The 17448-nt window shown below is 46.6% G+C and overlaps 1 protein-coding gene across 4 annotated transcripts in view; it reads left to right on the top strand.

Moving 5' to 3' along the window:
- The window catches only part of Atg7 (autophagy related 7), a 214003-nt gene that overhangs the window by 49347 nt on the left and 147208 nt on the right, over positions 1–17448 (top strand). For all 4 annotated transcript variants that reach the window (XM_041680156.1, XM_041680146.1, XM_041680165.1 and 1 more), the window contains 5 exons: positions 3829–3917; positions 5765–5886; positions 10825–10915; positions 13059–13203; positions 14891–15049. In XM_041680156.1, the coding sequence (XP_041536090.1) occupies positions 3829–3917; positions 5765–5886; positions 10825–10915; positions 13059–13203; positions 14891–15049 (606 nt within the window). The remainder of the gene's footprint in view (positions 1–3828; positions 3918–5764; positions 5887–10824; positions 10916–13058; positions 13204–14890; positions 15050–17448) is intronic.

Here is a 17448-nt window from a genome sequence, read left to right on the forward strand (position 1 = left end):
TAAATGAAAAGTAGAACAGAACTGGGTGTTCCGGTACACACCTTTAATCCCAGTGCTTGGAGGTAGAAGCAGGCGGATCTCTGTGAGTTTGAGGCCAGCCAGGTCTACACAGTGAGTTCCAGAACAGGCACAGCTACATAGTGAGACCCTGTCTCAAAGAGGAGGTGGGGGTGGCAGTGGCGTGATAGTGACAGGGCTTGGTGGAAAAAGGCGCTTACAGTGCAAGCCTAGTGACCTGAGTTCAACCCCCCGAGCCCATGTGAAGGTGGAAGAAAGATCTGACTCCACACAGGTGTCCTCTGGCTCCACATGTGTGTGGTGGCACAAGCCCATTTCTCCCCATTATCTGTCACTGCCTCTCTCTCCCTCTCCTTCCCCCTCCCTGCTTCCCACCCTCCGCACACAAATTATGTTTGTGCACATGAGCACATATCAACCATGTTTTTATTTAACCTTCCTTTACTTATAAAGGAAATCCATGGCTGCCAGCTATCTTCAGCCTCCTTCCCCAGTCTCCCACTCATTTATGTCTAATTTTTGGCCCATATTTTTTTTTATTTTGCTTCCTGGCAGTGCTGGAAATCAAACACAGGACCTGCGTGTGCTGGACAAATGCCATAGTCCATCCTGGCCTTCATTTGTCCATCTTTCTATCATTCAGTAAACATTTACTAGACAGCTACTATATGTCTAAGACCTGGAAGGGTGAGAAGGATTCTCCATGCTCTCTAGACACTCAGCATTCTCTTCCTTCATTAAAACTTAAACTTTTATTTTGAAATAATGTTAGCTTTATAGGAGATAGTTGCAGGAACTAAACAGATTGCTCAGTGGTTAAGAGTACTCATTGCTCTTCCAGAGGACCAGGATTTGAGTCCCAGCATCTACATGGTGGCTCACAAGCATCTGTAAATCCAGTTTCAAGGAATCTGATGCCCTCTTCTGGTACTTCACACACAGTGCACAAACATGCATGCAAGCACAACATCCACACACATAAAATAAAATTTTTATTTAATAATAACCAGTGGACCCGGAGAGATGGCTCAGTGGTAAAGTGCATTGCTGCTCTTCCATAGGATCCAGGTTTGATTCCCAGCACCCATGTACCAATTTACAACCATCCATAACTCCGGTTCCAGTGTGACCTCTGTGGTGAAGATACATACGTGCAAGGAAAACATTCATACACATAAAAAAACAGAGTAATTTTTTAGAGTAACTGAAAAGAAGATAGTTGTAAAGACTGGTGCAGAGTTCCGGTCTGTCCTGGGGAGTTTCTGTTTTCTTTACACTGTTACCTTCCACCTCTGCTCCCTCTTCAGAGCTCAGGTGCCAGGGCTGCTGCAGGACTCTCGGTTTCCCCAGGAACTCCTGAACCAGCCTTACACCACAGTTTTTCTGTTGTGTCGTGTCTTCTTAGTCTCTTAGGCTCTCCAGACTGTCTTGTGTGGATGGCCTTGACAGTTTAATTGTTTAGCTATGTTTTCAGAATATCTATTTTCTTATTAAAAGGTGCTTATGGACACAAACTAAATTAAAAAAAATTAAGACAAAAAAATAGCAAGTCAAACCAAAGAGGACACCAATACACACACACGTTTTTGATGTCTGTTTTGCATTGGCCAGTTACTCCTAGCCGTGGGACCTGCCCTGCGGTGTGGCTGGTATCCCCAGTGACAGTGAGTATCATTTGCAGGTAGCATCTTGATTAGGGGGGCGAGACTTTGTGTCCAGTTCCCCTTCTCAGTGTTGGGATTTTCTTGGTTTGCACCAGTACAGGCCTGTGTGTGCTGCCACTGTCTCTGTGAGTTCACGTGTATCCTTCCTGTTGTTTCCTTGCACTCATCCACCACCTCTGGCTCTTGCAATCTTTCTGCCTCCTCTTCTGCATAGCTTCCTGAGCTCTCAGGTGAGGATTTAGGATGTTCCATATAGGGCTGAATGCTCCAAAGTCTCTCACTCTCTGCACATTGTCTATCTGTGAGTCTCTGTGTTAATTCCCTTCTACTACAAGAAGATTCTTTGATGATGGTTGGGCAATACTCTGATCTGTGGGTATAGCAATATGTCTTTAGGAATAATTTTATTGCTATATTTATTTGCCAGAATAATAGTAGTAGTTATTTCCCCCTAGTTCCCATGACTGATATAGTTTCATTTTCATATTTTTGTCTTGCTGGGTTTTTTATATATAGTTTGTTTATTTGTGTTGGTATTTGTTTTGTTTTGTTGCTTTGTTTTGTTTTAGGGAGATAGGACATAAAGTTGGGTGGGTATGAGAAATGGGTGGGGAGGGGTAGGTGGAGGGGACATCATATGATCAAAATATTGTATGGAAAAATAAATAAAAATAATTTTTTTTAAAAAAATGTGGTTATGGGTTTTTAAAAGAATCTAAATATAATCAAGTTCCCCTGCTCTTCCCTCCTCTCCAGGGATCCATGATGTCCACGTAGCGCTCTTGGTTACAGCCCTCCCCTGTAAAGTTACACTTCGGAAACAAACCCTTCAGTTCAGTCTCTCCCAGAGATGGGGGAAGAGAAGGTCCTCTCCTGAAGAGGGCAACATCCATACACATTGTTTGAGTTCCTATTAGTTCCAATATGGCTTAATCTATTTCTTTCTTTCTTTTTTTTTTTTTTTTGGCGGAACTGAGGTTGGAATTTAGGGCCTGGCACACACTAGGGCAAGCACGCTGCCATGGGGTCATAGATACTTATGTATAGTTCAGGTCATGGCCCCTTTGGATGCTCCTGTTTGGACACTTAGGCTCCTTGTTCCTTGTGCTGTCTTCATTTCCCTGATGTGGCCTCATTCTTTTTTTTTTTTTTTTATTGGTACTATAAGATGGTCCAGGCACATCTTGTGTTTTCTCTGTCCCAGCCCTAAAATCAGCCATGTGTCCAAAGTGCCCTGACATGTTATTGGAGAATGGCTTTTAGAAATCAATATCTGGGTGGGTATGGTGGCACACACCTTTAATTCAGGAGGGGGCAGAGGCAGGCAGTTCTCTGAGTTTGAGGCTAGCCTGGTCTACAGAGTGAGTTCCAGGACAGCCAGGGCTACACAGAGAAACCCTGTTTGGGAAAAAGATAAAAAGAAAAATGAAAAAATGAAGGAAGGAAAGAAAGAAGGAAGGATAGACAGACAGACAGACAGATTGATCTGGGGAGCCAGGGACCTTTTGACAGAGAGGAGACAGAAAAAAAATACATCTCACCTACAGTGTGTGATGGATGGCTCGTGGGAGGAGGCAGCTCTGTGCCTCCCCAAGTAAAGCCCTCACTGGCGGCCTGTGGTTTGGCTAGAATTATCCAGATGAAAGTCAGAGTTAAGGGAGCAGTAGAGAGGAGTGGGAGGAGTATGTGTTCCCACTATGCAGGCATCTAGCTTTTTAACTTGAACCGACTGCAGACTCAGGGCACAGTCCTTGTTCCAGTTTTCTGTCTTCAGCACACACAGTTGAGCCGTTCTTACAGCGTGATTTCCCTAAGAGGCGCTCCTCTGTAAGTCCTGAAGGCAGACTGTCCTCTGCCCTCTAGCTTCTGTCTCTCCTCCTCCCCTCCCTCTCTCTTTCTTTCCTTCCAGTTTTTCTTCTTTCTAAACTCTCTGGTTCTTGCTTTCTGCCGTACCACACGCCAGGCCAGGGAGCACAGGGGAACTATTCCAGTTCTTGCCTGTCAGAGTCCTCTCATCCAGGCTGAGATTCCAAGGCTTTCTTCCCTTAGCCTTCCGCCAAGTGTCTACTTTCTGTGGAGGGTTAGCTGTGTGTGGTACCGTCAGACTGACCCGGTGTGGCTCTCAGCAAGTGTTTTCTGTTCACAGATAACAGTTGGTGTATACGATCCCTGTAACCTAGCCCAGTACCCTGGATGGCCTTTGAGGAATTTTTTGGTCCTGGCAGCCCATAGATGGTATTTACATGTGTGTCCATGTCTGTGTGTCTTCATCTGTGTGTTTCCCACAGCGGCTCTGCTCATGTCAGCATCTTTCCTGAAGTGCGTTGATTTCATTCCTGGCATGGAAACTAGAAAATAATTAAATTGTGGTCCAGTTTCTACCCCTAGTTCTCTTAAGCATGTCTGCTAGGGAGTCCCGGCCCTGGCACCAGCCTGCACTACACTGAAGACACTTAGACCATGGCGAGGTCATAGCCAGAGGCAAAGACACCGACATTCTCCAGCCCCCCTTCCTGCTTTTAGACAGGAATTTCCTATTGCTTCCATCTCCCATCTTTAAAAAATTCTCTAATCCTAAAATAATAGAAAGGAGTATTGGGAAGAGCCCGCTTACACTTGATTAAGACACTCAGCATAATCAGGTATCAGGAAATAAACCTGTAAGAGGTCAGCGGCCCCAGCCCCACCAAAATCACCTAAGGAAAGTGACCATGCCAGGAATAGTTGAAATGGGAGGCAGCAGAATTCACAAAAGATGCTGTGACACCCATGGCTCTGTGATGGCTTTCTGAGCGTGTTGTCCACAGTAGTACAGGCTGGATGCAAGCAGCACACACACACACACACACACACACACACACACACACACACAGTATTCTGAGCTTATTATTCACTGTGGTACAGGCTGGATGCAAGCACACACACACAGAGACATACAGACACACACATAGCATTCTGAGCTTATTGTTCACTGTGGTACAGGCTGGATGCAAGCACACACACACATACACACAGCTTTCTGAGCTTATTGTTCACTGTGATACAGGCTGGATGCAAACACACACACACACACACACACACACACACACACACACACACACAGTATATAGAAGCACTGAGATTACTAGCTCCAGCCTCATGCCCTTCCATTCCAAATGATGACAGAGACATAGGAGGCTCATTATAGCAGGTGTCCTAGCTAAGCATATTTTCATGCATGGCTTTTCTTTCTTTCTTTCTTTCTTTCTTTCTTTCTTTCTTTCAGGCTTATTTTTATTTCATGTGTATTGAGTGTTTTGCCCATGTATGTATATGCACCACATTTGTGCCTTTTTTTAAAAAAGACAGAGTCTTACTGTGTGGCTCTGGTTGACCTGGAACTCACAGATCTGCCTGTCTTTGCCTCCTGAGTGCTAGAATTAAAGGTGTGCACCACCACAACTAGCTACAGATGGTTTTTCAAACACAATGTTGAGTGAAGTAGCTAGCCTGAAAGGATACATTGTCATGATTCCATTTATGTAGGTCAAAACAGGCAAAGCCATTGTGGGAACCTAGGATGGGATGGTCCAGATAGGTGTCAAGATTAGAGGGAGTGTGTGATTTTCTTTGTGCTTGCTTTACTTAAGTAAAAATGTTTACTCCAAAATATGAAGATAAACAAATATTGATGAACCCTAGAGAGACTTATTATGCGTGCACTCAGCCAGTCCCGGCACGTTTGCTGTGAGTTGGTCTCCTGTCTGCTGGCAAAGGACCTTAGAAGTCCCATGTGAAAGCCTTGGGAGCATCCCCACCCTGATTTAAAAGCTTCCTTTGTCAGAATTATCTGTCTGCTGTGTGATTGCTATGGGAAAGTTCACCTGGGGGAAAAATCCCAGCTTAATTGGCGGCCAGACTCTAAATGCACAGACAGAGGGTGCCTGCACGGATGTGCTCAAAATCTCTCCGAGGTTAAGGAGGTCAGGCAGGAGTGATTGTATGCTCTGAATTCTCCACAAGTGGCCTGGAAAGACTTATGCCAGCTCTTTTTCTTCTTTCTTAATCAAATGAAACAAACACATATCCCGTGTGGGCAACAGGAGCAGCAGTTTCCAGTCCGTTGAAGTCCTCTGCTTTCGAGACCGCACCATGCAGGGGGCGAGAGGAGTGGCACACAGCATCATCTTCGAGGTGAAACTTCCAGAAATGGCGTTTAGCCCAGGTAATTGGCAAGTCTTCACCCATGTGTGTAATGACGAGTGTTGAGAGTCCCAGCGTCCAACAATGGCAGGCGAGAAGGTGCAGCTCCCACCTCGCAGGCAGTGTGAGCTCCACCTGCAACAGAGGCTCGGTCCTCTGGTGGCTTCTCCAGCGGAGTTCTCCAGGCTGGGAGGTGTTTCTCCAACTTTATTTTTATTTGTTTAGTTTTTGATCAACATGAAATCTTCATTCATGCCTCTTCCTTGAGGAAGGGTGATGTTGTTGATTGATTAATGTGTCTATTCATTGAGTACTTGAAGGTGTGTGTGACCCCGTTCATACAGAGTACAGATACACGTTTCTCCTCCTTCTAATATCTTCTCTCACCCTGCACGGCAGGCGTTAGCGTTTGTCCGTGTTTTATAGACCAGGAAACAGTCTGGGAGGCATTTTACAAACAGTGCTAGATGTGTCTGTGAGCAAATTTATACAAAGTGTATGTACACACATGCAGTGTGTATACATTTATGGTAGAATTCATCCCCAAGTGTGAGTGGTTAGGGAAATGCCCGCACCACGAGTACTGAGTGTGAAGTGTGTGTCCCGTGAGAAAGCCGAGTAGTTGGCGTCCAGCCTGGCGCTGCCCACTCAGGCTCTTTTAAGCTTACCTTCACACTATCTCTGTACATGATTCTTTCCCGATGAATCCTCTACATCCATGTGATGTGTGTCTACAGAGCAGCTCCATGCAGACTGCACAGTTTTCTTCAGTGCATGGGTGAGCCTTAGTGTGTGCATGGGGGTGGGATGCCTCATCTCTTCCACAGTGCTCAAGTCAGAAGGACTCAAGATTGCCCTGTTTCTTGTTGACTCTGTACTGCAGCCTGGAGATTTTAAATACAACAGGAGACGTGAACAGAGAATCCTCTGCATGGTTCAGGGAGGAAGCGGAGGCTTTCTGATTAGCGTGTCTTGGCGCCCTCTTCTGGTGCATCTTGAAATAGCTTCCATGGCATGCTCCCTTACCATGCACTAGGTTCCCTTTATAAAGTTGCAACTCAAAGATAAGAGTTATGTGGAGAGTCAATAAAAAGTGAAGCCAAGAAGATGTAGCCACCAGACCCCTTTCCTATGCTCCTAATTTTATTCCGTGGGGACAACTGTCTTCCTATGTCTGCACTGAGCCACTCTGCTCCCCTCTCTGGTGTGGCTCATGCTTTTCAGTCCCAAGCCTGCTGTTCATTTCCAACTGATAAAGACCCCTCCACCTCCATCTTCTTCATACTCCATGTTGAAGAGTGGTTACTCGTCTTAGAAGGGGAGCTTTCCTTCTGTTTTACATGTAAATTAAGTGTTTCCACTTAGCCGCAAATAAAGCTCTATAATAAACGTTGTGAAGACTTACTTAGCATCATGGTGTGAGCCCAAGGCGTTTCCATAGCCATGTGTGGCATAACAACATCATACCACATAGCACGGTGGTCCCTTAAGAGTCTGTTGCCTAGGGATTTCATGACCACTTAATTTGTGTAAGTACACTCTGGTGTTTCCAGAGCTGGCCAGTCAGCTGCCTGTCATTTGCCAGAACTCCCACATCATCAAGTGACACTTGGGTCTCTAAGGCATCCCACAGCTGGAACAGCAGTGATGTGAGAAGTGACAAAGCCTCCGTAGTAGGCAGAAAGCTGCACTGGACACTGGCCAAAGCAGGTGTGGCCACTGTTGGGATGGGTCGCAATCCCAGCTTCTCCTGCTCCTGTGCTCTGCCTGGTTCCCAGCTGTGAGCAATCACCCTCTCGTTCCCAGCATGTTCTTCTTTCACTTGGACTGTGTGTTATGAGGATAACTTATAGAAGCAGATGTGTAGATTGCTAATCTTTATATGTAGTACTTTTCATTATTAATAAGTTTACAATGCATCTAATTTTCTTAGTAATGGCTGTAGCTAACCAAGCATGGTAGCACATACCTGTAAACCTAGAACAAGGGAAGTGGAGGCAGGAAAATCATGAGTTCAAGGTTAGCCATGAGTTCAAGGCAACATGAATTCCTGCAGATAGATAGATAGATAGATAGATAGATAGATAGATAGATAGAAGGAAAGGGGAGGCTTGTGTATGTAGATATTTTAATTGGTAACATCCAGCTGTCTTAGGTGTCATTTGTGTAAAGGGGAGACCGTGACTTGTGTCATGGTGGTGATATCTGAAAGCATTTTTAAAATATAAAGTAAGAATACTTTAGAATAATGAATTCACAGTAGAAACTGAGTGAGGAGCTCCGAAGCTTTTTGTCCCTAGTGAAGGAGTCCTGACGCCTTCATCTGAGCATTAGTGTGAGCATGTGCATGTGATGAGTTTGAGAGTGTGTGCATGAGGTATATGTGTTTTGTGAGTGTGCTTGAGTATGTTTTTAAAAGTGAGCATGTGAGTGTTAATGTGTGTGTGTGTGGGTATGCAAGCATGTGTGTTCGTGAGGGTTTATATGACTGTGTATGCACACATGTGTCTGCGTATATGAGTATTTTGTATGTGTGGTTTGGAGTGTTTATGGGCATGCACACATGCGGAGGGTGTGTGGTTGTGTTTTATTGTTGTTTTTACTTTTTGGTGATTGGGCACCTACCACTCAGCTTCCAAGTAATCACACAGACTTATTACTACTTATAAATGCTCAGCCTTAGCTTGGCCTGTTTCTAGTTTTCTTAAATTATCCTGTTTACCTTTTGCCTCTGGGTTTTTAATCTTTCTCTATTCTATATACCTTTCTTACTCTGTGGCTTCGTGTGTAGCTGGGTGGCTGCTCCTGAAGTCCTCCTCCCCTTCTCCTTTCGCTCCATGATCTCTCTTCCCAGATTTCTCCTCCTATTTATTCTCTCTGCCTCACCTGTCCTTTCTCCTGCCTCACTATTGGCTGTTCAGCTGTTTCTTAGACCAATCAGGTGTTTAACTTCAGAGTTAAACAAATGAAATATAAAAGAATGCATCAATAAACAAATATTCCACAGCCTAAACAAATGCAACACATCTTCAACTAATATTCCACAACAGGGTTGTATGAGTTGGTACTTGTCTGTGAGCATGTATAGACATGTACATATGAATGTGTGTGAGTTTGAAAATTTGTGTGCCTATATGTGCAAATCTAAGGGCCTTTAAGTCTATTTGCATGGATGTGTGTGTTTATGTGTGTGTGAATGTACACCATATGTGAATATATGTGAATATGACTGTATATGAGCATGCATTTGTGAGCCTATATATCTGCATGAGTTGACATGGATATGTGTTGGGGGGAGGTCTGTCTCAGTCTGAGAGAGTGTGAGCGTATGTATGTGACTTGGTATGCAAGCTTGTGAGTGCATATGTGACTAAGTGCACATTTCTCTGTTAGTATGGATGCATGCATTAATATGAGTGTGAGTTGGCATGCATTAGACTGTATCTTTGAGTATTGCATGTGTGTGTTGGTTTAATCTTTGTAAGTGTATGTAGGTGAATGTATGTGTGTATACCTATATGTCAGGGTATTTGTGATTGTGTGGGTATCTGAGTATGAGAGTGAATATATATTTGAGTAAGCACATGTGTCTATGTGTATACATAATATGTACACTATCAGAGTGACTTTTGTCAGTGTATACTTGTGGATGTCTTAGTATAGGTAAGTGTTTGGGTGTGAAGGAGTTTGAGTGTGAATGTGCATGTGTGTATGTGAGTGTACTGTCTATCTTGTGTTAAAGTCTGTGCATGTGTTTTAGCATGTCAGTTGGGTGTGCATGTGTGTGTATGTAAGTGTATAGTGAGTGTGTATGTAACTGATAATGGGACCCAGCTGCATTATTGCAGTTTTCTCACACTGAGTATTGCTCTACTACCGAGCTGTAGCCCCAGCCTCAGCCCCAGTCCTAGCCTCAGCCCCAACCCAGCCCCGGCCTCAGCCCCAGTCCCGGCCTCAGCCCCAGCCCCGGCCTCAGCCCCAACCCAGCCCCGGCCTCAGCCCCAGTCCCGGCCTCAGCCCCAGTCCCGGCCTCAGCCCCAACCCAGCCCCAGCCCTAGCCTCAGGCCCAGCCCTAGCCTCAGCCTCAGCCCCAACCCAGCCCCAGCCTCAGCCTCAGCCCCGGACTCAGCCCCAGCCCAGCCTAGCCTCAGCCCCAGCCCAGCCCAGCCTAGCCTCAGCCCCGGACTCAGCCCCAGCCCAGCCCAGCCTAGCCTCAGCCCAAGCCCAGCCCCACTCCAGAGCTTTAAGCAGACTTTGGAAGTGATACTGAAACATAACCTAAGGCTGAGTTCTCTGTTCAGGAGCTGAAGCTTTATTCTGACTAGAAGCAAGTCTTTGAGAAAAGGAGAGGACAGAGGTCCCACAATAACAGCAGGCATTGTGGGAGGTCTTGTGACCCTGAGGTGACTGCAGGATGTGAAAGATGACTCCACAAAGTGACAGATCTACATGTGTGGAACCATCACCTCAGTCTCTGTAGCCCAGAATAAGATAAGCTGGAAATTCTGGGGTTGGATGTAGGGATCAGGAGCTCCTATAAAAGAAGTTAAAAGAAGACCGTAGGATTGGAGAGATGGCTCAGCAGTTAAGAGCACTTGCTGCTCTTGCAGAGGTCCAGTTCCCAGCACCCATATAGTGGCTCAAAACTGTCTGTAACTCCAGTTTTAGGGGCTCTGATGCCCTCTTCCCGCCTGTGAAAGTACTGTATACATATGCTAACATAGGCAAAACACTCATACACATAAAATAGAAATAAATTTTTTTAAAAAGAGGGCAGCAAAGTGAAAAGGAGAGGGAAAAGAACATGCTGGGGGAAGAAGAGGACAGCTGGGGGAAGGAGAGGACAGCTGGGATGAGAGGGCTCAGTCTGCAGACTGCTTGCCACAGAGGCATGAAGACACGAGTTCAGGTTTGTTCTTATCTCCCCTTTTAGTAAACTTTATGTCTTATTCACTTTAAGATTGTCCGAAAGCAGTTGGCTGGGAGAAGAACCAGAAAGGAGGCATGGGACCAAGGATGGTGAACCTCAGCGGATGCATGGACCCCAAAAGGTAGACATGACTGGCTACCCTTGTCTCCAGTGGGTGTGTGGCTGATGTTCTGCTGTGTGGGACATGGCTGGGCTCCTTCGTCTCCAGTGGGTGTGTGACTGATGCTATGCGGTGTGGTTCAGGGATGCTGGTACTGATAGTGAGCCAGCCACTGCTGGTCTACGTTGTCTTGAGGATTAGTGTGACGGGCATCCCGAGGCATGCATGGCTTCTCCACTCTTGTTTCCAGTGCAGGCACTCAAGACACCTGGATCTCGCTGTTGGCTGTTATTGTTTAGTTCCAGCCCTGGCAGCCCTGGAACTCACAGAGATCCACCTGCCTCTGCATCCTTTTCTAGTCCTTTGTTCATTGCTGTAGACCTCTGTCCCACTTGCCATCCCTGGAGGATCTTATAAGGGACATTGCATTTGTGGGGAAGCCACATCACTTCCAAGGCTGAGCATCTACCTGCCCTTTAGATCCGGGAGAGTTTCCAGTACTTGGAAGAGCCATTCTTCTAAACCCACAGAGCATCTCAGGACTGCTCTGACTTCCCCTTTCACCCTGCCGTGGGGAGCCATTACAGGAACGTTAGCCCATCCTAGCCATCATAGAGGACAGTGGCATGCTTTCCATGTGGTAACCTTTCTCTTCTCTGTTACCCACGAGCTTCATCTTATTTTTACTCTGATTCTGGTTGCCTAATTATTTCCATCTCACTTCCTCCTATAGATCATGTCTATCTGTTAGAAGTTAGACTGGAGCACATGTGAATGTGTAGATCTCAAGAGTGGGTCAAGTGGCTGAAAGTGTCCATTAGCATATCAAAGCAGACCTGGCCACCAGGTTCGCCCAGCATCCCTCAGTCCCTATCTATTAAGGCCTATGGCTGGCATATCCTACTCTCTACCCTGAACTCTCCATCCAAGGGGCTGGGCTGCCCTTCTATATAATCCAGCCACTTTGGCTATTCCAGTTTCTCCATTTTTTAAAAACTTTCTTTTGGTTTATTCTTTGTGTCTTCCACTTCATGCATCTTGATCCCCTTCTTCTCCCTGTTCCTTCGTTCCTTGATGGGTGCAGGTGAATAGGCCTGAGAGCTTTCTGCCCTTGCACCTTCCCCCCAAAGTAAAATAAAGGGAAAAAAAAGAAAGAAAAATCTCACAGTGAGTCACACAGTTTACCCTTTAGTCCGTGTATCTTTACTTGCAAGTGTTCATTGCAGAGAATCATTGGTCTGGTTCGAGGCCTCTGGTTTCTGCTACACTATCAATACTGGGTCCTCATTGGGCCTCTTTGATATCCTGTTGTTGCCCTGTGGCATGGAGATTCTGCAGTTTTGGATCGACAGGACCAGCCCCTTCATGTTCTGCAGCAGATCATAGATGGGGAGGATGTTGGAGTGTACCAACTCCTCATTCTGGGCCTGGGAAGTTGCAGGATAGGTCAGCCTGCTGGCTCTCTCTGTCCTTACCACCTGTGTGAGATCTCCAGCAATGCCCTGGCTAGTTCACCCCTTGCAGGCATGGGACCAGTTTTCCTGCTTTCCTGCCTCCAGGGTTGGCTCTCCCACACCTACATGAACAAGGCCAGCTCTACAGTGTTTCCCAGTTGAGGTGCAGGGACCACTCACCTGAGTGTTGCAGCTGGTGAGGGGGCAGGGCCAGCTTTTCTACTTGACACAGGCAATGGAGGTAGAGAGAGGAGGGAATCTTTCCCTGGCCCATGATACCCTATAGCAGATGAGGAGTGGGGCCAGATCTTCCAAGCTCTCAGGCCTATTCACCTGCACCCATCAATAGTGAGGTGCAGGGCCTGCCTTCCTAAGTGCTGCAGCAGGTAAGGGAAAGTGTCAGCTCTCTTATCTGCTGTGGTGGGGGGGCATCTTTCCCTCACCCTCACCACCTCATGTATGCCAGTCTCTTGGCCCAAGCTACCACTCATGGTTAGCAGCTCTTGTCCCGCTCCCCCTCTCTCTCACCCGGCCCAGCTCAGTCTGGTCATGTCCACTCTGGACTTTCCCAGATGTCCCTGCCTATGCTCTCTGTTTTGTCTGCAATAAACTTTCTCCTCTACCATACCTAGGAGCTGTCTTGTCCTTCCCTTTTTCTTTCTTTTTTTCTTTCCAGTGACTCACCAGCACACCAATCCCTTGTTTTCCAGGCTGGCTGAGTCATCCGTGGATCTGAATCTCAAGCTGATGTGCTGGCGATTGGTCCCCACCTTGGACTTGGACAAGGTCGTGTCCGTCAAGTGCCTGCTGCTGGGGGCCGGCACCTTGGGGTGTAATGTGGCAAGAACACTGATGGTGAGTTTGGGTGTAGAAGGAGCTGCGGGCTGCGTTCCTGCCACCCGGCTCCCGGCTGCCTGGCTAGCTTATGCCCCGAAATAACAACACACAAACTGTATTCATATAAACACTGCCTGGCCCATTTATCTAGCCTTTTCTTGGCTAATTCTCATATTTTGCTTAACCCATTTCTAATAATGTGTGTAGCACCACAAGGTGGTGTCTTACCCGGAAAGATTTAGCATGTCTGACCTGCATCCATCTTGGGCCGGAGCTTCATCGCATCTGCCCTGGAGAGGAAGAGGCATGGCGTCTGGCTCACTTCCCTTCTTCCCAGCATTCTGTTCTGTCTACTCCACCTACCTAATTTTCTGACCTTTCAGACCAAGCAGTTTTCTTTATTGATTAACCAATGAAACAACAGATTGACAAATGACCTTCCCACATCATTTGGGGACCTCATGCTGCTGGGGGCTGGCACCTTGGAGTGTAACATGGCTAGGACACTGATGGTGAGTTTGGGGGCCTCGTGGCAGCTGTCCAGCTGTGCCTCTTGTTCTCTAGCATGATTGTCTCCCATCTCCTAGATCCCCTTGTGCCTCCCTCCCAACCCTTTTTGCTGTGCTCATTATTTCTGTAATCCTTAGAGCAATCTGTAGTCATTGTGAGACAGAAACAGAATGCCCCTCCAGTCCCAGTTAGTCCCCTTCCCACAGATAGTTAGATTTCATTTCATACATGAGGATGTTACCAAACCAAGGCCAGGAGTTGTCCTAACTGAAGGAAATCGAGGCCATTCACTGGTCTTGCCACTTCTCTGTCCATTTATATTTATAAAAACTGGCTCATAGACTATAAAAAGTTCTTTTGTAACTTATTAGTCCAACTTTAAAACTATGTGATTCCATAAAACTGAGGAAATATGGGGACTGTAGAGATGGCTCAGAGGTTAGGACCACTGGCTACTCTTAGAGAGAACCTGTGTTCAGTTCCCAGCACCCACAATACATCTCACAACAGCATGTAACTCCAGCTCCGGGAGACCCAGTGCCCTCTTCTGGCCTCCTTGGGCATTGCATGTCTGTACTTACACACATGAATACTATGCATAAAATAAAGAAATTTTTAATAACAAGCTTTCCAGAAATGTTCTTATCTATGAAAACGCCCATGGCATCAAGGAAACACAGACTCGTCTTGTGAGGTGGGTTGGGAGCAGGGTTTCTCCAGCGTGGAGGACTACTCTGAGGATTCTCTTCATTGTTTCACATGGAGACAACTTGCTGGTCATTTTCGGGAGTTACCTGAGATCTAAAATCAGTTTCCAGAGGAGTTGATATTTATTCTTAGTTACTCATAAGAGAAGCCAGAAACATCTGGGTGCTCACTAACCCTGAAGCTACACAGTTGAGTTCTAGCACTCACTTGCGATGTCGCCCTGGTGGCACTGTGAGTGAGGACTGCTCTGATAGTTCCTGATCTAATGACTGTGGGAATCTAGGCTCAGGCATGTAATTATCTTGTCTTTTCAAATGAAGCTGGCATTCTAATGATCAAAAACTGAATTTGCACAATTCACTTTCTGCCGTTTCTTGTATTTTAAGGTCCCCAACTGCTCAGAAGCAAAATCATTCCTAGAGACTTCTAGAAATGTGTACTGGGACATGCTGCTCAGGAGTGTACCATGCATCCTCTTTCCTTGCAGGGCTGGGGCGTCAGACATGTCACATTTGTGGACAATGCCAAGATCTCCTACTCCAACCCTGTGAGGCAGCCTCTGTATGAATTTGAAGATTGTCTTGGGGGTGGCAAGCCCAAGGCCCTGGCTGCAGCAGAGCGGCTCCAGAAAATATTTCCTGGAGTGGTACGTTGATGATTTGGTGGGGGAGGGGCGTAGACAGTCATGTTATTCTTCCTGTAAACTCTTAAATGTTGAATTCCTGGGGATCCTGGGGAATGAGGCTCTGTAGTATTAGTGACTGAGGCTCAGACATGTGTTATTTCCTACCAGACAGGCATCATATGACTGCCTCACCTCAGTGATGGCTTTATAAAAACTCTACAAAGATGCTGAGGAGAGGGATCATTGGATCAAGCATGTAATATTTTATGTAAGCGTGAAGACTTGTGTTTGAATCCTCAAAACCCACATAAAGCCAGGCATAGAAGTATGTGTGTGTAATTCTGGTGCTCCCATGGTGAGAAAGGAGGCAGAGACAGGAGAGTCCCCAGAAACTGGACAGCCAGCTAATCTTAACATGTGCAGCAACAAACCACAACCAAAAGACCCTGGTCAAGTGAGGTGGAAGGTGAGGACGGCCATCTGAGGTTGTCCTCTGACTTCTATATACACACCATGGTGCCTGTGCACTTGCATGCACACGCATCCATACTTAAACATAGTAGTTCCACGCCCATGTCAACATACATGCACGTGCATGCAAAACAAAACAAAGAAAACTAAAATACAACTGGAGATGAGCTGTAGCCCAGTGGCAAAGTGTTTGCCCAGCAAGCATGAAGGCCTGGCTGCCATCCCAGCTCTGCGCAGCTAGTAAGTGCTTCTCATGCAGGAGAAATAAAGGAAGAAGTGAAGAAGTGCCTTTTGGAGCTCTGTTTTCACCTTGCCTGGCTGTCAAGGGATTTCTGGTGGTGAAGATGTAGGGTATTAGTTTAGTCTGGTAAGACCACATGCTAGCTGCTTAGCACCACTCATGACACTGTGCTGGCCTTAGGTCTTAGGTCTGTGTAGAAGAAAGACTGCTTGGAGGCTGACTTCTTTGCTGTGTCTCCTGCTATTTTTGAGTCACACTGTTTATACGACTTTAGAAATACCCGATGAAAGACTAGTCACTCACTCTCCTACTTTGCGTTCTCTTTTTGTTGTTGTTGTTTTGTTTTGTTTTTGTTGTTTTGGGGGCAGGGTTGAGACAGGATTTCTGTATGTAGCCTTGGCTGTTCTGGAACTCACTCTGTAGACCAGGCTGGCCTTGAACTCAGAGATCCACCTGACTCTGCCTCCTGAGTGCTCCACCATGCCCGGCTCTAGTTTGTTTTCTTTTGCTATGACAGAACACTGACCAAAGCCATCTGGGAAAGAAAGGGTTTATGTGGCTCACACATCCTGATCACAGTCCATCACTGGGAGAAGTCAGGAACTCAAGCAGGGGCAGAAGCAGGAATCATGGAGGGATGCTCTCCATGGCTTACTTAGCCTGCTTTCTTATACACCGTAGAGCCACCTCCCCCGGCTAGCAGTACCCACAGCTGATGGGCCTCCAGCATCAGTCATCAACCAAGAAAATGGCCTAGTGACAGCTAACAGGCTCGCCTAGTGGAGGCAATTCAGTTGAGGTTCATACTGACAAAATCTAGCCAGCACCCTCAACTCACTTGAATGAAAAAGTAAGTTTTGAGATGTGTTTTAAGTCAAAAGAGTATACCTGTAGAATGCATGATCATTTTACCCAACAGGAGACACATTAGCAACCTTTGAGGCTTCTGCTTGTACTTAAAGTGGTAGAAGCGGCACCCTCAGCCCCAGCCATGAAATACCTGCCTTCTAGAAGTTTCCTATGTAGCCTCTCAATATTGATTTGTCTGTTCCCAAAGCCTCCTGTTATTGATGGCTTTATTTCACAAGTGCCCACAAGAGGATCAGTTTTGAGTGGAATTCCGTAGCATTGACTGAGTAGCCACTGCGCTCCCAGCTATGCGTTGGCTAGACATAGCCCCACCCTTGAGACATTAGTTAGGTGTCTGCTGGCAAAGGGTGGCATAGTGGCATCCAGCTGTAAGTCTACACCACAGGTGCCCAGGCTGGCTGTGTTAACTGACAGGCAAGGCTGGACTCAGCTTTCAGTCCGTTCCATATGTGATTGTTTCAAAATGGAGGCTTGAGGAGCCATGGTCTCCTGGTCCTGCGGTTCTCAGGGAGAATAAAAGGCTAGAGAGTCTCGTGTTGGCCTCAGCACAGCACACCACCTCCTCTTCCCATTGCTCAAGCGAGTCACAGTGCCATGCCCAGGCTCTGTCTTCCCACTGCGAAGCCTGCCAAGTTCTGTGGAAGGTGGCACAGATCTGCCCTTCTCCCCTGGGTTGGACAGGCATGCCACCTGGGAGCACTGTCTGTCTGTCCCTGGAGAGGACTGCAGATCAACCATGGGCCCATGCAGACGCTGTTTGAATCTAAACTCTGTCACAGTTCTTGAGCTTTTGCTGACTTGCTGCCTACCCGCTGCTATCATCTTTCCAGTTAGTGTT

Source organism: Microtus oregoni, unplaced genomic scaffold, assembly GCF_018167655.1.
Source record: "Microtus oregoni isolate MIOR12 unplaced genomic scaffold, Mior012 000002F_ref0000024, whole genome shotgun sequence".
NCBI lineage: Eukaryota > Metazoa > Chordata > Mammalia > Rodentia > Cricetidae > Microtus > Microtus oregoni.